This window comes from Diabrotica virgifera, chromosome 9 (assembly GCF_917563875.1).
Source record: "Diabrotica virgifera virgifera chromosome 9, PGI_DIABVI_V3a".
Classification (NCBI taxonomy): Eukaryota; Metazoa; Arthropoda; class Insecta; order Coleoptera; family Chrysomelidae; genus Diabrotica; species Diabrotica virgifera.
The window spans coordinates 191,344,890-191,365,923 of NC_065451.1; the positions used below are offsets into that span (position 1 = coordinate 191,344,890).

General features: G+C 32.7%; 1 protein-coding gene across 19 annotated transcripts in view; it reads right to left on the reverse strand.

Annotated features, from left to right (window-relative positions):
- The window catches only part of LOC126892901 (MAP/microtubule affinity-regulating kinase 3-like), a 592,659-nt gene that overhangs the window by 113,262 nt on the left and 458,363 nt on the right, over positions 1 to 21,034 (reverse strand). For 14 of the 19 annotated variants that reach the window (XM_050662736.1, XM_050662738.1, XM_050662745.1 and 11 more), the window contains 3 exons: positions 12,732 to 12,912; positions 5,977 to 6,142; positions 250 to 306 (listed from right to left, as the gene is read on the reverse strand). In XM_050662736.1, coding sequence (XP_050518693.1) covers positions 250 to 306; positions 5,977 to 6,142; positions 12,732 to 12,912 — 404 coding nt within the window. The remainder of the gene's footprint in view (positions 1 to 249; positions 307 to 5,976; positions 6,143 to 12,731; positions 12,913 to 21,034) is intronic. The other 5 variants (XM_050662751.1, XM_050662743.1, XM_050662748.1 and 2 more) reach the window with 1 other exon arrangement.

Below are 21,034 nucleotides of genomic sequence, written 5' to 3' on the forward strand. Positions count from 1 at the left end.
CCAAAGTATTAGTTTCATTTCTGATTCGTTTATAGTTTTTGATACCTTAAAACTGTCATACCTTAAACTTAAAACAATTGAGTACTAAATTCTTTTTTGGGGAATTCAATAAACACGCCATTTCAAATGTTGCATATGACTAAACGACCTTTTCTAGATATATAAAACTTTTATTGAACTCTTTAACATGAACCAGGATACTGTAAATGTTAGTAATAGGTCATGCACATTCGCATTACTCTGACTCACTTTTCTTGTGTAGTTGAAGAGCGAAGTCTGGCACTAATGCCAATCCATGGCCTGTCGCTAATATAAACAAAATCATTATTTTATTGGAAATAATAGACTTATCTGTGAAAATTTCAGAGAAGAATTAAAAGGAAATTTAAAAACAACAATAAAGATCACTAAATCATCAGATTTATATTCCTAAAGAAATCTTCAATTTGTTATAATATGTACCGGGTGTCCCAATAAGAATGGCTCTCGGCCATATCTCAGGAACCGTTTATAGTAGAGCTTTGAAATAAAAAATTTTATAACAAAAGTTGCCTCAGGAAAAGCCTGGAAATTATTTTCATAAATGTGAGTCCACCGCTAGAGGGCGTAATTGAATATCAAAAATAAAAAAATCTAAATTTTACAAAATTTTCCTAATGAAGGGGCACTGGAAATCCGATTATTGTATTCTTCATCAAATTCTGCGCATATTTGATTTAACAAGTTTAACTCTACCTTTGCAAATAAGAGGTGGGGGTGAGTGGGAACCTTGTTATGAAAAAATGGCTGTAAGTCCGGTTCTGCTAAATCAAATTTTGAAAACTGGGTCTTGTTGAAGACAGATCTTTTTCTTCAATGTAAGCGTGATAATTTTGAACCATCCTAATAAGTAATAAGCCAGCTGGGAGGCGTTATTTATTTTTTTTCAGAAATCTAGTTTTCTTTGGAAAATATTAAATACAAGTATGCATTTTTAATCATACTTTATAAAATTAGATTAAATTAGCAATAAAATAGCGAAAACTGCATGTCGATACCTTTTTTCTATCTCAAGATATCTCGAGAAACATGTAAATTTTATACATAACTGTTACTATCACCGGTAAACTAAGTTAATGAAAAGTAGTATGCTGTGGAAAAAAACAAAATAACATTTTCCAGATGTCAACGTATAAAAATATAATTAATTAAAACAACAATGTAAAGAGAAACAATACTATTAAAATTAAATATAACACAGAACAAAAAGAACTATGTACTTAGTGACGACCTAAATATTCAAATTGTTGCCCATCATACACTACTCTAGAATACATTATCCAGAGAATACTAAACGCCATTCAAAGCATATCGAGAGCAGAAATTGAGACTGCTGTTCAATCTACTCTTGAAAGAGTAAATGTTTGCAACGAAAATGATGGGCAAAAATTTGAACGTTTATGTCATCACTAAATAGTTGTTTTTATTTCTTTGTAATAGGGCTTTTCAACGCTTCTCATTTGTTTCGAGCCTCTGTCATATGCCGTATAATCCGTGTATAATATTAATATACGAGATATGAACGAGGCTCGAAACAAATGAGAAGCGTTGAAAAGACCTAATATACGTTGACAGCTGGAAAATGTTTCTTTGTTGTTTCCATAGCACCCTACTTTTAATGAATTATTTCGTTTACCGGTGACAGTAACAGTTATGTTTTTAAATTTACACGTTTTGTAAGATATCTCGAGATAGAAAAAAGGTATTAACATGGGGTTTTCGCTATTCTGTTGCTAATTTTGTCTAATTTTGTAATATGGGATTAAAAATGCATGTTTGTATTTAATATTTTCCAAGGAACACTAGATTTCTGAAAAAAATTAAATAACGCCTTCTAGCTGGCATATTACTCAGTAAGTTAATTCGAAGTCATAACTTTTACATTAACGAAAAAGATCTGTCTTCAACAAGACCAAGTTTGCAAAATTTGATTAAGCAGAACCTGACTCACAGCCAGTTTTTAATAACAAGGTTCCCACTCACCCCCACCTCTTATTTCCAAAGGTAGACCTAAACTTGTCAAATCAAATCTACGTAGAATTTTATGAAGAATACGATGATCGGATTTCCAGTGCCCCTTCATTAGGAAAATTTTGTAAAATTTAGATTTTTTAATTTTTGATATTCAATTACGCCCTCTAGCGGTGGTCCCACAATTATGAAAATAATTTCCAGGCTTTTCCTGAGGCAACTTTTGTTATAAAATTTTTTATTTCAAAGCTCTACTATAATCGGTTCCTGAGATATGGCCGAGAGCCATTCTTATTGAGACACCCGGTACATGTACATGTCCTGAAAACTTTGCTGTTTTAAAGTAGTATCAAAAACGCCCACTGTTCAAGGTAGTAGATATAACGTCATATGTCAATTGTCAGGTGTCTTTGTATACATGACTATTTATGAATGAAAAATGAACCTTTCATATTGTTATCCATAGGGCTTTTCATCGATTGTCATTTGTTTCGAGCTTCTGTCATATGTTGTATAATCTGTGTATAATATTAATATACATGGATTATACGACATATGACAGGAGCTCGAAACAAATGACTATGAATGAAAAGCCCTATCGGCTAATCATGGATCTAGCAGGCCTGTATTACTCATTTTTACCAAATTTTTTAATCTAGTCCTGGGCTATGATGGTGATTTTTTTGTAACAGTGAAAAATGTGTGTATGTATAAAAAACGTGCAATGTGCAGAGTGAAAATAATAATAAAATTTCTACTTAATATGATCTACATACAAAATATAATATGAAAAGCTAGAACTACTGATACTAACACTACGTTTTGCAAAAACTTAAAATACGAGTCTAAAAATGTGTAAATAGTAATTTTTATTGATAACACTTTGGTAACTTCAATATCCAACACTCTGAGAGAAGAGTTACGTTTATTGATAACACTTTGGTAACTTCAATATCCAACACTCTCAGAGAAGAGTTACGGATAAATCATCCTTACTAATTTGTCTTCTCCTATTTAAGTCGAATATCTGAGTTGTGATCAAATCGACAATAAAGAAAAGCTAAAGAAAGCATAATTATCGGTGCTCAATTTTTGAAGCAGAAGAAGTAGCAGAAAAGCTCACATATTTTTATCAATTACAAGAGATTTAAGAAGATACATTATTTAAGCAGTAGATGGAGAGAGACAGAGAGAGGGAGGGAGACAGGAAGAAAGAGAGAGTGTCTCCTTTGTAAGTCGGGTATCTGAGTTGTCGTGAACAAATCAAGTATAAAGGAAAGCTAAGGAAAGCATAATTGAGTGAAAATAATTTCGACCACGAGTCAGTATTCCTCTAACACCGTGTTTCGGGGTCTACCCTTTTTCAAAGAGGCTATGCAAGGAGACTGAATTGAACCATAACGAAACGAAGAAGAACTGCAGATATTAAAATATTTGCAGCGGAGTGTGGTTAGACTGCCCTCTAACGGGGAAGGACGAAATGAGTGAAAATAATTTCGACCACGAGTCAGTATTCTGTTAACCGAGGTACAATAGTACCAAGCGGCGCCGCTAGGAGAACACTCCAATAATGCGTCTCAGATTACTTTAATGAAACGTGGTCATTTTGTACTCTAAACCGAGTAAGGTATGAAAAAAGAAAAGAAAATAATCGTTTTCGTTTTGATTCAATTCGAGTCTCTTGCCATCCTCTGACACCGTGTTTCGGGGTCTACCCTTTTTCAAAGAGGCTATGCAAGGAGACTGAATTGAACCATAACGAAACGAAGAAGAACTGCAGATATTAAAATATTTGCATAATTATTGGTGCCCAATTTTTGAAGCAAAAGAAGTTCATAATTAATATACCAGGCAGGGAAGACTGGAAGGAAGGTGTACCCATACAAGCTGCTGCTACCTGGTACACTGATGGCTCAAAAACATCGGAAGGTGTGGGAGCCGGCATAGTAGAGACAAATCAAGGGATACCCGGTAAGTCTATCAAAGGATGTCACAGTTTTCCAGGCGAAAATAACGGCAATCCATCACTGCGTGGAAGAAATAGAAAGGCAGGAAAAAACGTTCCGTTCAATTGGCATCTTCACAGATAGTTAGGCAGCGCTTAAGGCACTCAATTCTGTAGAGGTCAATTCTAAGCTAATATGGGATTGTGTGTGTGCCCTCGGTAAACTAGGAGACCTAGCAAGGTTACGGTAGCCTGGGTACCGGGGCACGAGGGTCATAATGGCAATGGAAAAGCAGATGAAATGGCCAAACAAGGCTCATCAATGCCATTCGTTGGACCGGAACCCTTCTGCGGCGTTTCAAAGGCAGTAACAAGAACAGCTACAAGAAAGTGGAATCTTTGGAATGGTGGAGGAATTCACCAGGAGAAAGACAGGAAAACAGTCAAAGCCATAGTAGGTCTGCTAACAGGGCACTGTAAGCTGAGCAGGCACTTAAAGCTAATGGGATTGTCAGATGATGACTTGTGCAGATTCTGCCACCTGGAAGAAGAAACAGCAGAGCATATTCTATGTCAGTATGACAATCTGGCAAATGTGCGGTTCTTTGCATTAGAAGAAGAAAATCCACTGGCAAATGGCTGCATGGAAGGTTCAGTCTCGAAGCTATTAGACTTTTTAAAAAGGGTCAGGCTAGAGAATGTGAGGACCAGAGGACCACAATAGATCTGAAAAGGTCGCAGTGAAATAGGCCAGAAGGCCACCTCTTTAAATCCATCTATCTATCTAAATAATAGATGAGTTGATCTATCCCTAACTAGTCTTTTTTCATTTAGTTGGGTTAAAGGGTAGATGTAGTCGAATTAATATTGTTTAACTGGAAATCCTGGGTTTTCATAACTTTTCCATACAATCTACTGAGAGTACTGGTAACTGAGATGCAGTCTGTCTTATTCCCTTTTTTATGAATCGGTGTAATCCATCCTTCTTTCCAGTTTTTAGGTATATTATCTTCATTTAGGTGTCTATTAAAACGTTCTGTCAGCATATTTAATAAGGATTCTTTCTGGTCTACAGGCTCTTTGATTTGTCATGTTTCTCTAAAATTTTGGCAGTTAGGTCCTCTCCGATGTTTATTTCTGATCCATAGATTTGGTATCTTCTGGGTGTTCGTTTATTTTTAAATATTTGAAACGAGTAGTTACACCCTCATCATCCTCTAGCTTAGGTAAGATGTGACGTATGTGTTAATTTAAAATTCTTCCATTCTTAATGTAATTTGGGTAGAAAATATTTATTCGTATTAAATTAAGAAGTGAGTGTATAGTAATATAAGATGTAAGAATACGATAGATGGTTAAAATGAAAATATAAAATATTTTAATAAGAAACAATGAAAAGAGATTTGTTAAAATTTATACATACATAATAATTTTTGATACTAGTTACAAACGGTATTGGTCACAATGAAACTGTAAAAAAGCAGGTCGTACAAACAGCAAGTCAACTGGATAAACTACCAACATTTCTCAGGACAGGTTCAATATCATTATATTTACTTAAAGTTAGTTAAAATCCTTTATAAAAGGTATATTAAAATCTAAATTTTAAAAATCCCTTTCGGGCTACATCACAGATGTAATAGAACGTTTTCGAACTAAAGAGTTCATCATCAGTGCTGCTAACAGGTTTTATATGCCACCAAAATCTAGGGGTGAAAACCCTTTAAATGTTAAACAGTTGTAGAAAATTTACATGTTGATATGAAATTACATGTGATGTTTAAAATATTCCTAGACTTAACATGAGACAACACAGGACTCCCCACAACACGTTACGAAGCCTCAAAAAAGTTTTGTACCATGTTCTACTCTTAAAAGATAATAAACAATACAAAATTTGAAATAGTCAACCTTGCTCCAGATTGTCTATTACTGTCCCAATAAAGTTGCTAGTTTATCTTTAAAGAAGAAAAAGGGGAAAAGAGAAAAATTCTATAAGATCAAAAAAAACGGCGACTTACCTCCACTAGATGCTCTCCTGTTAGGTTTAGCGTGCGTCGCCGAAATCGAACGATGCACGCCTCTGTGTTGAGGGCTCTGTATAGCAGGTTGAGGCGTGGCCTGTTGTTGCCCTGTCATGTTACGCAGGGATAAACTGCTGCCGCTCCGACTACCGTCACTTTCCGGCTAAAAATTAATCTTATTAGAAATTTCTATACATAAATATAGACTTTCATCATTAAAAATTCCAAATAACTTTACAATTTTGCAGCAACGCACCGATTTTGACGAAAATTTGCAAGTGGGCTAGTCAGCATGCTAAATGTACCTTTTAAGAGGCAATCACAATATCGTATCGCATTTTTGATGGAGAGATCCTTTCGGATTGTTCCGGCGCCAATTACATCTTTAACGGTAAAATATTGCAGAATCTCTAAATTTTAAACAACCGCTTGGATTGACATGAAATTTGGCACACACATAGCTAACAAGTCAAAGAAAAAAGTGATATTGTGCCGATATGTGCTTTTGAACTGGGGGTGGTTTTCACCCCCTCTTGGGGGTGAAAAAATATTCGTCCAAAGAAAGTCAGGAAATGGATAAACTGGCTAATTTTAAGTAACTTTTGTTCTATAGAGTTTTTTCACAAAAATATTCGTGCAAAGTAAGTCCGGAAATAGGTAAACTGACTAATTTTAAGTAACTTTTCTTCTATAGAGTTTTTTCACTAAGTCAATACTTTTCGAGTTATTTGGCAGTGAATATGTTCATTTTTTTAACAAAATAACCACGCTTTTAGACGGTTTTTCGCAAATAACTCAAATAGTAAGTATTTTGTCGAAAAAACATTCTTAGCAAAAATATAGCCTGTAAAAAATTTAAAAAAATGGTGTATATATCACTTTTCTACACCTAGTAGAGACAGAGTTATAGCTAATGAAAAATAGGTTCATATTCGTCAAATTCCAAATGGAATACTTTAACGTGAAATAACCAAAAATGAAGCACATTTCGGGGAAAACTCATTACAACTTATTTAAAGTGTTTAAAAAAAAGCTTCATTTTTGTTTTATGAAAAAAATTTCTAGCATCAAAATTAAATAAGTTACGCTCAAAATACAGTTAGTCCCTTTTGGTTTTGGTAAAAAATCGAGAAAATCACCCCCTAATAGTATCTTAAATGAACTTAATCGTTACGACTTCACAAGTTTCTTGACTCGTGTATATATTGTTTATATGATCTGTAAGTTTCATCGGTTCAAAGTCCTTATTATTGAAAGGGCTGTAGTTAAAAGGGCTTGAACGAGTCACTGATCACGAATGTATGCAAATTTAGAAACACCAATTCCTAATCAATTTTTGTCTAACAGAAAAACAAAAAATACATGATATTCAGAAAAGCAAATCTGACTTTTTTTTGTTTTTCGAGATTTTTGGTATCGCTAACAATTTTTAAGTTATTTTGAAAAAAAGCATATTTTTCAAAATTTAAGTTTTTAAGAATTTTACTTTGAAACCAAATTTTTTCAAAAATAAGCACTTTGAATCAGTGAAACTTACAGATCATATAAACACAAGATAAGTAAAATCATTTGTGGAGTGGTAACGATTAATTTCATTTAAGTTACTAATTAGTGGGTGGTCGATTTTTTTATTGCAAAAACAAAAGGAACCAACTTTATTTTGAGCATAACTTGCTTAAATTTAATGCTAAAAACTTTTTGTAAAAACAGGAATAAAGCTTTTTTTAAACACTTTAAAAAAATTATAATGGGTTTTCCCCAAAAAGTGCTTAATTTTTTGGATATTTCACGTCGAAATATTCTATTTGAAATTTGGTGAATATGAATCTATTTTTCATTGGCTATAACTCTGGTTCTACGAGATACAGAGACCTAACTCGTACACCATTTTTTTACTTTTTTATAAGCTATATTTTTGCTAAGAACATTTTTTTCGACAAAATACTTACTTTTTGAGTTATTTGCGAAAAACCTTCTAAAAATGTGGTTATTTTGTTGAAAAATGGACATATTCACTCGCAAATAACTCGAAAAGTGTTGACTTGGCAAAAAAGCTCTATAGAACAAAAGTTACTTAAAATTAGTCAGTTTACCCATTTCCGGACTTATTTTGTGACATATATTTTTTCACCCCCATGAGGGGGTGAAAGTCACCCCCAGGGCAAAAGCACACATCGGCACAATATCACTTTTTTTCTTTGACATGTAAGCTATACGTATGCCAAATTGCATGTCAATCCAAGCTGTTCTTTAAAATTTAGAGCAAAAACCGTGAAAGAATGGACTATAACCCTGTTCCAGATAATCAGCTATCGATTCACACTTGCACAGGTATTTGTGTAGTATGAGTCACGTCCCATATTTTAATTTTGTACAAATTGATGAGTTAGAATTAAATGTGTATGTGACATTTTCTTCTATTTCAAATACTGTATTATTTCTTTTACATTTCGTAATGTACATACTCAATACGAGAGGGAGCAACCAGCGTTGTTCTGGATTGAACGTATGTATCCAGATTCTCTTTCCGATGTTCGCATATAATATGTTATATAGACGATATCATATGCATAGAACGGGGAAGGAATCTATTACAACCGATCGTCAAGTTAGTGTACAAACGCGACGCTGGAATAACTGCCCCCCTAGTTATATATACCTTGGGGTATTCCTGGTTTGAAGATTGAAAATCCGTAGATTACTAACAAATTGTGAATAAAAATAAGTTATAAGTTTATATAAAAAAGAAAACAGTAAATGAAATAGATAAAGAAAATTTTAATGTGGCATTTTGAATTTAGTGAGATATGAAAAACAACAATAAAACTTTTCGGTTACAGTCAGAATTATTTATTAAAAGAAAGTTACTTGAATAACATGTAGTAAACATTAACTTTTAAATGTGTGTGCTTTCTTGTGTGCCCCTTTTGATTTACACAATTAATCGTAAAGAAGAATTCTTCCAAATTTGTTTGGTTCAATGACTGAACTATTTCATTTAAGGGCTTCTTTAAGTCTCTTGTTTTGCATTATAAGAAAGTGTTGCGAATATTTGATTACGAAGAGTTTAGAAGAATATATAAGCAACAAGAAATTACGTTTACAGTGTAAATAGTCCAGGTGTCTCTTCTTTCATAAGAAGAGACAACTGGAATCTCTTTGTCATCTGATTAGATATAACATATAACATATTAGATATAACATATAACTGATTAGATATAACATATCGCTTCCATCAGCTTGTCCTTCAAGGAAATGTCGACGGCTAAGAGGCTTCATGAAAAAGAAGAAACTCATGGATAGAAAACCTACGCAAGGAGTTAGACCTGTCAAGAGCTTTTTGTACCAGTCGCTAATAAAATATGTCTCATAAAGTTAAGTAAGTCTCATATTAAGAAGAGATTTTTTAGGAACTGGACACAACCAACCTGAAGGTCGTAAAATTTTTTTTTGTATTTTGTTTAACATACAAATTTTTTTAAATTATTTAGTTTGTTTCAATGTACATGAAGGCAAGAGAGGAATAGGACGCAAGAAAATGTCCTGGCTCCGGAACATAAGGCAATGGACAGGGATTAACGACATACAATCTCTGATACACACTGCAAGAAACAGAGAGTTAATGGAAAATGTGATCGCTAACATCCATTAGTGGATTTGCATCTGAAGAAGAAGAAATGTACATAAGGTCGTATCTGAGAACCTAGTTGGATAGAATTAACAGATTAGGAATTGATTCCGAACATTAATTGTTACAACTATACGATCCAAAGCCAACTAACTTTGTCTAAAAGTTGCTTTATTAAAAGCGTAGGCGCAAAATTTCGGGCCAGTGCTTTTTAAATGCATTCATTTTTTTCGAATCCTGCAAAAACTAATAAATATTTTTGAAAAATGTAAACACACATTACCGAGGGCCTAACCTAAAGTCATGTCATTCCACCAACACCTAATCATAACTACTTCACGAGAAATTCTACCTTTGACGTCTATTTACCGACCCCGTCCTCTGAGTTAGTAAAGAAATCTATATTACATTCTGCAAAAAAACTTTACAACCATCTCCCTCTACAACTTAAATCTGCAGTATCTTTCCTCAAATTCCGTAAACTAACAAAAGTCTACCTATCTGAACCATATTATTCAGTAGAAGATTTTCTTAATCAATAACTAAGAAATTATAGTACCCTTTGCACAAGTAGTATTTTTATTGCGCGTCATAGAAAACGAGCACCCTAAAAAATGGTTAATTTTTGAGGTTGCGTATCTCCTAAACTTGTTGTCCGATTTAAGTAATTTTTTGAATATCTTATAGCCTTATTCTTTGTCAATATCCCTGTAATAATATTTTTGCTAAACAGGTAAATTTTGTATACCGGGTGTACGAATCAAACGGTGTTTTTTTCTCAAAGTTCGCAACACCCTGTGGAATATCCTAGCATTTATAAAATACTGAAATTAAAACCCAACTATAGCCTCAGGTTTTCTCAACATTCTGTTTTTTGATTCATTCGCTTATGTTGGATAATACAAAAGTTAGGTACTTTAACAATTAGCCATGTTCTTTTTCAGTACAGGGTGTTTCTAAACAAGTGCGACAAACTTTAAGGGGTAATTCTGCCTTAAAAAATAATGACAGTTTGCTTTATAATCGTGTCCGCAAATGCTTCGTTTGCGAGATACGGGATGTCGAATTTTTTCTTACAAACTGACGATTTATTTATTGCTTTAAAACCGGTTGAGATATACAAATGAAATTTGGTGTGTTTTAAGGCGTAGTTATTGCACATTTTTTGACATACAATTAAGAATTTTATGTTTACCATTGCCGTGCATACGGGTAATATGATCGGTCATATTACCCTTATGCACGCCAATAGTGAATATAAAATTCTTGATTGCAAGTCAAAAAATTCGCAATAACTATCTCTTAGAACCTACCAAATTTCATTTGCATGTCTCAACCGGTTTTAGGGCAATAAAATAAATCGTCAGTTTGTAAAAAAAATTCAACATCCCGTATCTCGCAAACGAAGCATTTGCGGACATAAGTTTATAAAGCAAACGGTCATTATTTTTTCATGCAGAATTGCCCCTTTAAAGTTTGTCGCACTTATTTACAAACAACCTATACTGATGAAGAACATGACTAGTTGTTAAAGTACATAACTTTTGTATTATCCAACATAAGAGAATGAATCAAAAAACAGAATGTTCAGAAAACCTGAGGCTATAGTCGGGATTTAATTTCAGTATTTTATAAAGGCTAGAATATTCCACAGGGTGTTGCGAACTTTGAGAAAAAAACACAGTTTGATTTGTACTCCCTGTATACAATGAAAATTTACCTGTTTAGCAAAAATATTATTACAGGGATATTGACAAAGAATAAGGCTATAACATATTCAAAAAATCACTTAAATCGGACAACAGGTTAAGGAGATACGCGACATCAAACATGACCCATTTTTTAGGGTGCCCGTTTTCTATGACCCGTTTGTATTTGGGTGTAATATGAAGCAGCTTAACTTTTAACTTTTAAGCTTATTAATTACTAGGTAGACTATTCAATGTGCAATTTATTTAAATTTTTAAATTTTGCAATTGATTCTTTCTGTTTAACTTAATTATTATTTTTTTTTTAATTATATTGATTTATGTAATTTTAGTAAATTGAATTGTTATTGTTTTGTTTTCTTGACTTCTTATAAGCTTTGTCTATAAAATTGTACAATTTTTCATAACAATAAACCATATTTCTATTCTATTCTATAAGTCACTTAGAACAAAAAGTTTCCTCTGAATGAGATATTTAAAATAAAAAATCACACTAAATTTTCTCTTTTTTTTTTCAACCCGTAACTGATTAAAATAAACATTATAGAAGTTTTCAGGGACTTTCGGCCCTCGGTAATATTGTAATCTTTCATTCTACGTTAAGATTAAAAAAAAATACGTAACAGTTTTGTCAGGATTGGAAAAAAATGAATGCATTTACATTGGTCCGAAATTTGGCGCCTCCGCTCTTAATTATTTTTGACCACTGTAGTATTAAAAACTGTATTGACTAAAAATAAGAGTAAAAATAAAGTTTTAACCAATTGAAACTTTTGAAATAACGTAAATTATAAATTGAATATAATCTCAAATGAGATCTTTAAACTAAATAATTAATCTAATGTAAATTATAAAAATGTAAATTATATAAATTAATATGTAATTATAAGTAGTAAAGTGTAATGGTAAATGTAAATTGTAAATTCAGGTCAGGTTTTCGCGAAAAAAGAAAGTGCATAAGAACAGTACATAAGGTACACTAAGTAAATTAGTGAGGGAGAGGGTATACAGAGAGGTTTTGTACATAGACCGAAAATATGTGCATAGGTATATCAAGCATAGTAAACGAACAAAAACGGGTGAGCTAAAAGAGTAAAAATATGAATATTTTTTTTTGTAAAAGGGAAAGATACGTAAAGATTTTTGTAAAGATACAAAAAAAAATCTTCCGAAAGGGGAAGGTGTATTAATGTAGTTCACTTTTAATTATTAACAGATAATTCTTACAATATAAAATAAATAATTTAATGTAATATAAACACTTAATAGTTGAGTACGACATTGAGTAAGCACGAAATGTTTAGTATAATTAGATATATAGAAATACGAGAATTACAAATAATAATGATGAGTCGTATTTTGTTTTAAACAGTTTTAGTCATACTTACTAACTATATAAAAAAATATGTACTTACATCGGTGCTTTTCCTTCCTAATAATAGATACGTCGCAAACGCGTCGTCGTATTTCTGTGAATCTAATGAGTTTTCCACGTCGTATCTGTTAAATCCTAAACAAACTAGAGCCTCTATCCGTTTGGGGTCGCTCATATCCTGCTCAGGCTCGACGTACGGCTTCAGTTCGTCGTTTTCGTACCTGAAAATGGCGATTCAAAGAGAGGTTTAACCCAGAAGAATAGAGATTCACTTTTACTGTACAATAAAAATTGTTGAAGTTGAAGAGAACATAGTTGGCTTGAATACCGTTATTTTTATGTTATGGTAATACAAAGTACAAAATCTATTTTTTATTGTATGTTGGCAAAAATAGAGACAATTATTTAAAAGATCACTTTAACATACAGGGCGATTCATGAGGAACTGTACATACTCCTACCTCGTATAGAGGCCCCTATGGGGAATAACAAATGACCATTAAAAAGTGTCTGCTCCCATTGTTTAATAATATACAGGGCGAGTTTCGCATTTTGACAGAAATTTATATTCGTCATAGATTTTGAACAGTAAGATCTATGTGTCTCTTATTTTGGTCAATCGTTACACTATTACCACCTAATCAACTGATTTATTCAAACTAGAAAAAAATCAGGTCCGGCTTTAAAAAATTAGTTCGTTTAGGTCTTAGAAAAATTTCACCCTGTATACGCTTTTTGAAAACTCTCATAGGAATTTTACAAATTAGACAAATAGGCAATTAAAATGACATATTTATTTTTTCCCCACACGATTACTTAATTTTTTATAAAAAAATCAAATTTGACTATGAATTAAAAATTTGGTAAAGTGAACCATAGATTTAAAAAAAATTAACTTTTATTACAAAAATTAATTTTTTTAAACAATATTTGATTTATGTTACCACCCAATCAACTGATTTATTCATACTAGAAAAAAATCAGGTCCTGCTTTAAAATATTAGTTCGTTTGGGCATTAGAAAACGTTTCACCCTGTATACGCTTTTTGAAAACTCTAATATGAATTTTACAAATTAGACAAATAGGCAATGAAAATGGCATATATATTTTTTCCCCACACGATTACTTAATTTTTTTATTAAAAAATAAAATTTGTCAAAATCGCAATTTTACCATAAAAATAAAAATAATTAAACAACGTTTTTCTTAAAATTAAAAGTTTCACCATTTTTTTTTCTGTAACACGTCTAGATCTAGAACTCCCCATAACACTTCTCTTTGGACTCTATAGTTTAACATAGACGTGATCAAATAGATAAATTTTAAATTTTTTCACTTAATTTTTGCGATTTAACTTTGCAATTCACGAATCTGCACCTTTTATTTTTTTAAATTCATAACTTTTACGAGAAGAAGACTGAAAGTCTACAACAATTGTCATAGTCTTCACAATGGTAAGAGATATGTGCTGTAAAAATTTCAGAAATTTTTTTTTAAATGGAACGTTGTAGTGAGGTAAACCGTGATTTCATCTTTTTTTTTTTTCATTTTTAGGTTAAAATTATGATTTTGACAAATTTGACTTTTTAATAAAAAATTAAGTAATCGTGTGGGGAAAAAATAAATGCCATTTTAATTGCCTATTTGTCTAATTTGTAAAATTCATATTAGAGTTTTCAAAAAGCGTATACAGGGTGAAATGTTTTCTAAGACCAAAACGAAATAATTTTTTAAATCCGGGCCTGATTTTTTGCTAGTTTGAATAAATCAGTTGATTGGGTGGTAACATAAATTAAATATTTGTTCAAAAAAAAATAATTTTTTAATAAAAGTAATTTTTTTTAAATATATGGTTCAGTTTACCAAACTTTTAATTATTATTCATAGTCAAATTTGATTTTTTTATAAAAAATTAAGTAATCATGTGGGGAAAAAATAAATATGCCATTTTAATTGCCTATTTGTCTAATTTGTAAAATTCATATTAGAGTTCAATCCGGGCCTGATTTTTTGCTAGTTTGAATAAATCAGTTGATTGGGTGGTAACATAAATTAAATATTTGTTAAAAAAAATTAATTTTTGTAATAAAAGTAATTTTTTTAAAATCTATGGTTCACTTTACCAAACTTTTAATTATTATTCATAGTCAAATTTTATTTTTTTATAAAAAATTAAGTAATCATGTGGGGAAAAAAATAAATATGCCATTTTAATTGCCTATTTGTCTAATTTGTAAAATTCATATTAGTTTTCAAAAAGCGTATACAGGGTGAAATTTTTTCTAAGACCCAAACGAACTAATTTTTTAAAGCCGGACCTGATTTTTTCTAGTTTGAATAAATCAGTTGATTGAGTGGTAACATAAATCAAATATTTGTTAAAAAAATTAATTTTTGTAATAAAAGTTAATTTTTTTAAATCTATGGTTTACTTTACCAACTTTTAATTCATAGTCAAATTTGATTTTTTTATAAAAAATTAAGTAATCATGTGGGGGAAAAAATAAATACACCATTTTAATTGCCTATTTGTCTAATTTGTAAAATTTATATCAGAGTTTTCAAAAAGCGTATACAGGGTGAAATTTTTTCTAAGACCCAAACGAACTAATTTTTTAAAGCCGGACCTGATTTTTTTCTAGTTTGAATAAATCAGTTGATTAGGTGGTAATAGTGTAACGATTGACCAAAATAAGAGACACATCGATCTGATCGTTCAAAAATTATGACGAATATAAATTTCTGTCAAAATGCGAAACTCGCCCTGTATATTATTAAACAAGGGGAGCAGACACTTTTTAATGGTCATTTCTTACTCCCCATAGGAGCCTCCATACGAGGTAGGAGTATGTACAGTTCCTCATGACTCACCCTGTATTAGAATAATATTAGTACAATAACACGTCTACTTTAAGAGTGTCGCATGGAAAATTCGATCGGACAACAATGGTTCAACGTAGTTTTAATTTTTTTTTAACTGCAATAGGTGGACAGCTTTTATATATTTCTTTTTCTTGGTGTGCCTATCCATGACTATTAATGCTAACGATTTGCTTTATCTTATCTGCAGTAGTGCGGAAAACCTGCACAGATGTTGTGTTGAACCAGGTTCTGAGATTCTTCAACCAGGATGTTCTTTTTCTTCTCGGACCTCGCTTTCCAAATATTTTTCCTTGCAGGATGCCTTCTAGGAGGGCATATTTGGATTCATTTTGCATAATACGTCCGAAGTATTGTAACTTTCCAGATTTGATGGTGGTTAGTACCTCTCGGTTCTTCTCCATTCTTCTGAGGACCTCCTCATTTGTGAGTGCGTCTGTTAAGGAAATTTTAAGTATTCTCCGATAAAGCCACATCTCAAATGTTTCCAGTTTTTTGTACACATCTTTATTCAACGTCCACGATTCAACACCATAAAAAAAATTATCACCTAAACTCTGCCATGTAAGGTCCTACCTACAAATTTCCAACCAATATGGTTGATGTCATGTGATGCTAGTTTGGAAATATTTTTAACATCCTTTAAAATCGGATAATATAATGTAACCTCAACTGTCTAAAAACAACTCAAGGGTATTTACCCGTATATTTTGGTGGCTTAAAGCATGTAAACCTGTGATAACACTGATGATGGAATATTGATTCCGAAAACATTTTGTTGTGATATGGCCCTTTATAGGGATTTTAAATATACCTTTTACAAGATAAGGTTTTTATTTTTTCATAAAAAACGACAGAGAAGATGTAGCATCTTCTTTCGTTTATACCAAGAGAGAGGTTGTGACATTTGAAGAAGGCTCCCATCCGGTTGAAGATGGATTTAGCCTTTTCGATGAGTACTCTTATCTCTTGGTTGTTGGTTCATTCTTCATTTATTATGATGCCGAAGTAGTTGTATGCGTCACTCTTTCTACAGGAGTTTGGTTGACGTAGAGTTGACGTTCTGTTATGTTTTTCTTGCTAATGATCATAAGCTTTGTCGTCCTTACGTTTAGGTTGAGTCCACATTGTTTATTGTGGATTATATTCATAAGGACTTGCAGGTCTTTTAGGTTGTCCGCAAATGAAATGGTGTCATCTGCATATCTGATGTTGTTTAGCCGGTACCAGTTTAGTAGAATACCTTTTTCAGTTTGTGCAAAGCTTCGATAAATATTATTTTAGGGCAGAGATTGAATTGAATCCTTCTTTTTCTTCTCGTTGTCCTTATGCCCTATAAGAGCGTCGGACTTTGGTATCACCTATCCATCTTTTACCCATTTCTTCCACGCCTTCCGGTCTCCTGCCATTTCCTTCATCTGTTGCACAGTTTTCCCTCTCTTTGTCCCGATTTCCTCGATCTGCTCCATCCACCCCTTTCTAGGTCTGCCCCTTCTTCTTTTCCCCTGTCTTTTGGCATCTGTCACCTTCTTTACTAGTCTATTCTCGTTCATCCTAGTTATATGTCCAAACCAATTCAGTTTTCTTTTTTCAATTTTTTTCTCTATTGGTTCCTGACTTAGCACGTTTCTGGCATTTATGAATCCGAAATAGCAAAATTTGATTTTCGCACAGCTTGTAAATTCTCTTATGGATTCTTCGCATTTTTTGGCTCCTGGTTTTTTGGTGTAATAAACTCAGACTTCAACCATTCTGTTGGTTTTGTCTAGAGTTGTATAAATGTTGTTGAGTATATTTGTAATTATTGCTATTGATTCGTTGTCTATTAGTTTGAGTAATTCTGCTTGTATATTTAAGCGCCAGCTGCTTTTGCTGTCCTTTAAAAATAGTTTTTCTAGGTATTATTTTCACGTTCTTATTTTACTCTGTTTGTCCAAGATGATGTTTCCGTGTGAATAAGTTAGATTTCCTTTCTGTCTCCGTCTTAGTCCACTTGGTGAGTTCTTTAGCGTTCCTAAGAAGAGTCTCAATTTCTTCTCACTTCTCTGATTTCCCTTCTTATTGATAATGTATCATTTTATATTTGTCTGGGTCATTTTGTCTTTTCATTTTCCTTATATGTTTAAACCGGATCAAAAAACAACCGGTTAAAAATTTTGGATTCTTTAGTTTTGTATTGGTTCGTCAGTGCCAGAGACTGCTGCAGCCAAAACTGCGAAAGATATACAATGACTGCTTGCGAAAAACATATTTGTTAGGTAAGCATAATAGCTAGAGCACTGCAAATTACGGATTTATCATCTATATAAAAAAAAGCGTCTAAATGATTCATAAATCTTGATGTATGACACATTTTTTACACAAAACTTTGAAAAATAAAAAACAATATTAAAATTTTATGTCTAGACGTCTAAGTTGCACATTTGAAAATGCTTCAAATTTACGCGACACCTCTTCCTAACTTCAACAACCAATTTTCATGCGAAAAACTACACCAAAATAAGATTACGTTCCTTAAGTCACAATTTACTTTTATTAATATATAGGTATAATCACAGATTTTTAAATTCGAAATGTCTTATCTAGTCTATTCTTCAGTCTTGAATACCAACATCGCTATCGCTACATGTAGATACAACTGAAACTATCCAATGTTGCCATTGTGCAGTTTTATCTAAAACCGAGAAAAGAAGCCAGTATTACAAGAGAGAATAGCGTGCCTGTACTACAGTGATGAATCTCTTGAGTTCTTTGGAAAAGAACGAAAGGATCCAAAAGCAATGTACCATAGTAACATGTACACAAATTGCACACGAATTTTACACGAATGCATACGAACTACTTTGGAATTTTATTACACAGTTGACCCGCCGTAATCCAGCAAACCTTCTGCAATAATAAGTGTCGCATCTCAGAATCTACCCCACCCTTTGTAGTACAGAACTTTTGATATGGAAGACCACAAGCGCACAAATATTGGCATTTAAGAAAACATAAATGATTTTTAGGGAAATAGTGAAACAGGAAAAAGTTTTCAATAGAAAAATGGGTGAAAATGCATAACTGCAATATAAAATGCATCCAAAAGTACACAAACATTCATTCATGATTAAATTGAAGAGCATAGGACTCAACGAGTCTCCCTGTTTTATTCCGCTGCCTATATCTATAGATTCTGTAAGTTATCCATCTATTCTGACTTCCATTTTGTTGTTATGGTAGACTTTCAATAGTTTTTCAATAGTTTTTATGATATCTAAGGGAAATTCTCTATTATACAGAAGATGGATTACATCTGTGAGTCTTAACTCTACTCTGTCAAATGCTTTCTTCAAGTCAATCAGACATAGAAATTCTGGTCTATTACACCCTAGTGATTAGCTTTATGACGAATATTGCATCGTTACACGATCTTCCAGTACGAAAACCCTGTTGTTCATCCGCTAAACTTATCCTCAGATTCATTAGGTCTCTTGTAAAAATTTAGTTGTAAGTTTTAGGGTAGTATTTAACAAGTTGATACCTCTGTAGTTTTCTGGTTGCTTTGTATTTCCTTTTTGAATAGTAGAATTAGTTCGCTTGTTCTCCATTCTTCCGGTATTTTACTGTGTTTTATGATTTTGTTAATTAATGTTGTTAATTGTTCTGTCATTGCTGCTCCACAATATCAGCAATCTCGAGTAATCTGTTTGCATCAATTAAGTGCCAAAAACAAACCCTCGAAACTCTAGATGACGTACCTTAGCAGTAACCCTGGACACCCAGGTGCTTCGGAGGTCGGTTCTGATTGCATATTCGTGTTCAGTGACCACAAATACCCCGAAATAAGAAAATCTGGCCCTTAATAGACTAATTTTAACATGTTTATGCATTTTTCGATGCGTTTTATACACTTTAAAATGTAATAATGCAATTCCACCCATTTTTCTATTGTAGACTTTTTTTCAGACGTCATCCTAATCCTAAATACAATGCAAAAAGTTGCAAGTCTCTAGGTACCTGCTATAATATTCAAAAATATATTTATTCCTGTGTTTTTAGTGTTAAATGCCCTGGTATAATAAAAACAATGCCATGCCTACATGTAAAATTAAAGTTGATGATCATAGTCTAGAAATATTACCATTTCTACATTTTTGCCGGTCAATCTAAGCTAGGTATTTTTTTCTAGGCCTTATAAGAATAGTGTGTAAGTATTTATTATTAAAATCTAATGTGTTGCATTTTTATTTTCAAAGGAACAAACATCTGTGAATTATCTACCTCGACAAATCGTATTTTATTTAACTCCCTCTGTTTCAGCTACTTCTCAGCGCCCTTCTGTAAAACTCTTCATAGCTTTCGCCCTTCATAGATAAAATTTTAGTTAACTGTACTGATACCGAACACTCGTGGAATACCGGTCCGATTCCGATATCAACCGATTGTAGATACAATACTCAAGTAGGTACTCGCTCTGATACGATTGGTACGAAGTAACGAACTAATCAGAGTAATCAAAGTAATCAAAGTAATGATGTGCCTCTCTGTATAGTAATCGTTACTTTCGGTATTCGTAAGTAACGAGTACTTTGTAACGAATAGTTACTTTTTCAACATCACTACAGTATATGGCGTAGATATGACGTGATTTCAGACTCCCATGCCTTCATCAGATATTCAATTTGAATACAAACTCAAACACAGCAAGCTAACGAATTTTTCCTAATTGTTTCCCACCATAATGCATAACCCACCAAAGGCACCATATACTTTAATGGTCATGAACGAAAATGACCTAATAATATCGTTTTCTTTCCATTGCGCTATATGAAGTGTGCAAAAGTTCACGCCATATACTGGCTTTTTCTACATCGAAACAATAGCAAGCTTTTGCTATAATATGTAAACTTTTGGACATTTTGTATAGCGCAAAGGACAGAAAACGATATTATTAAGTCTCATGGCCATCACAATAGAGGGTGCCTTTGTACGTTAACCAATTGAGTGGAACAAGCTTTGCTTTCATGACCAATATGGGCCAGAAATAGGCGTATCTTTTATAAAGCTTCTTCCGCCTCTTTATGTTCGGTTCCTGGAGTGTTTGCTTCTTTCCTGGTCCTCAGTCAGTAATTGACATCAATTTTTGAATTTTTCGCGGTACAACGTCGTCTTTTTTGGTTATATCCGTGGAAAAACTTTGCTTTCACGGAAAATATGAACCCAGGAAGAGGCGTATGTTGTTGCTCAGTTTTGCTGAGCGTTTGTTTCCCTACAGGACCACAGTCAGTAGTTACCAGGAATTTTTTCCGCGAATTTTTTCGCTTTTCAGCGGTACTAAATCGTCATTTTTGTTTATAGCTGTCTAAAAGAATTTTGCTTTCATGGAAAATATGAGCCCAGAAGGAGGCGTATGTTCTATAAAATTTCCTCCACATCTGGATGCTCCGTTCTATTGGGTGGCTACTATTTCCAGGTCCACA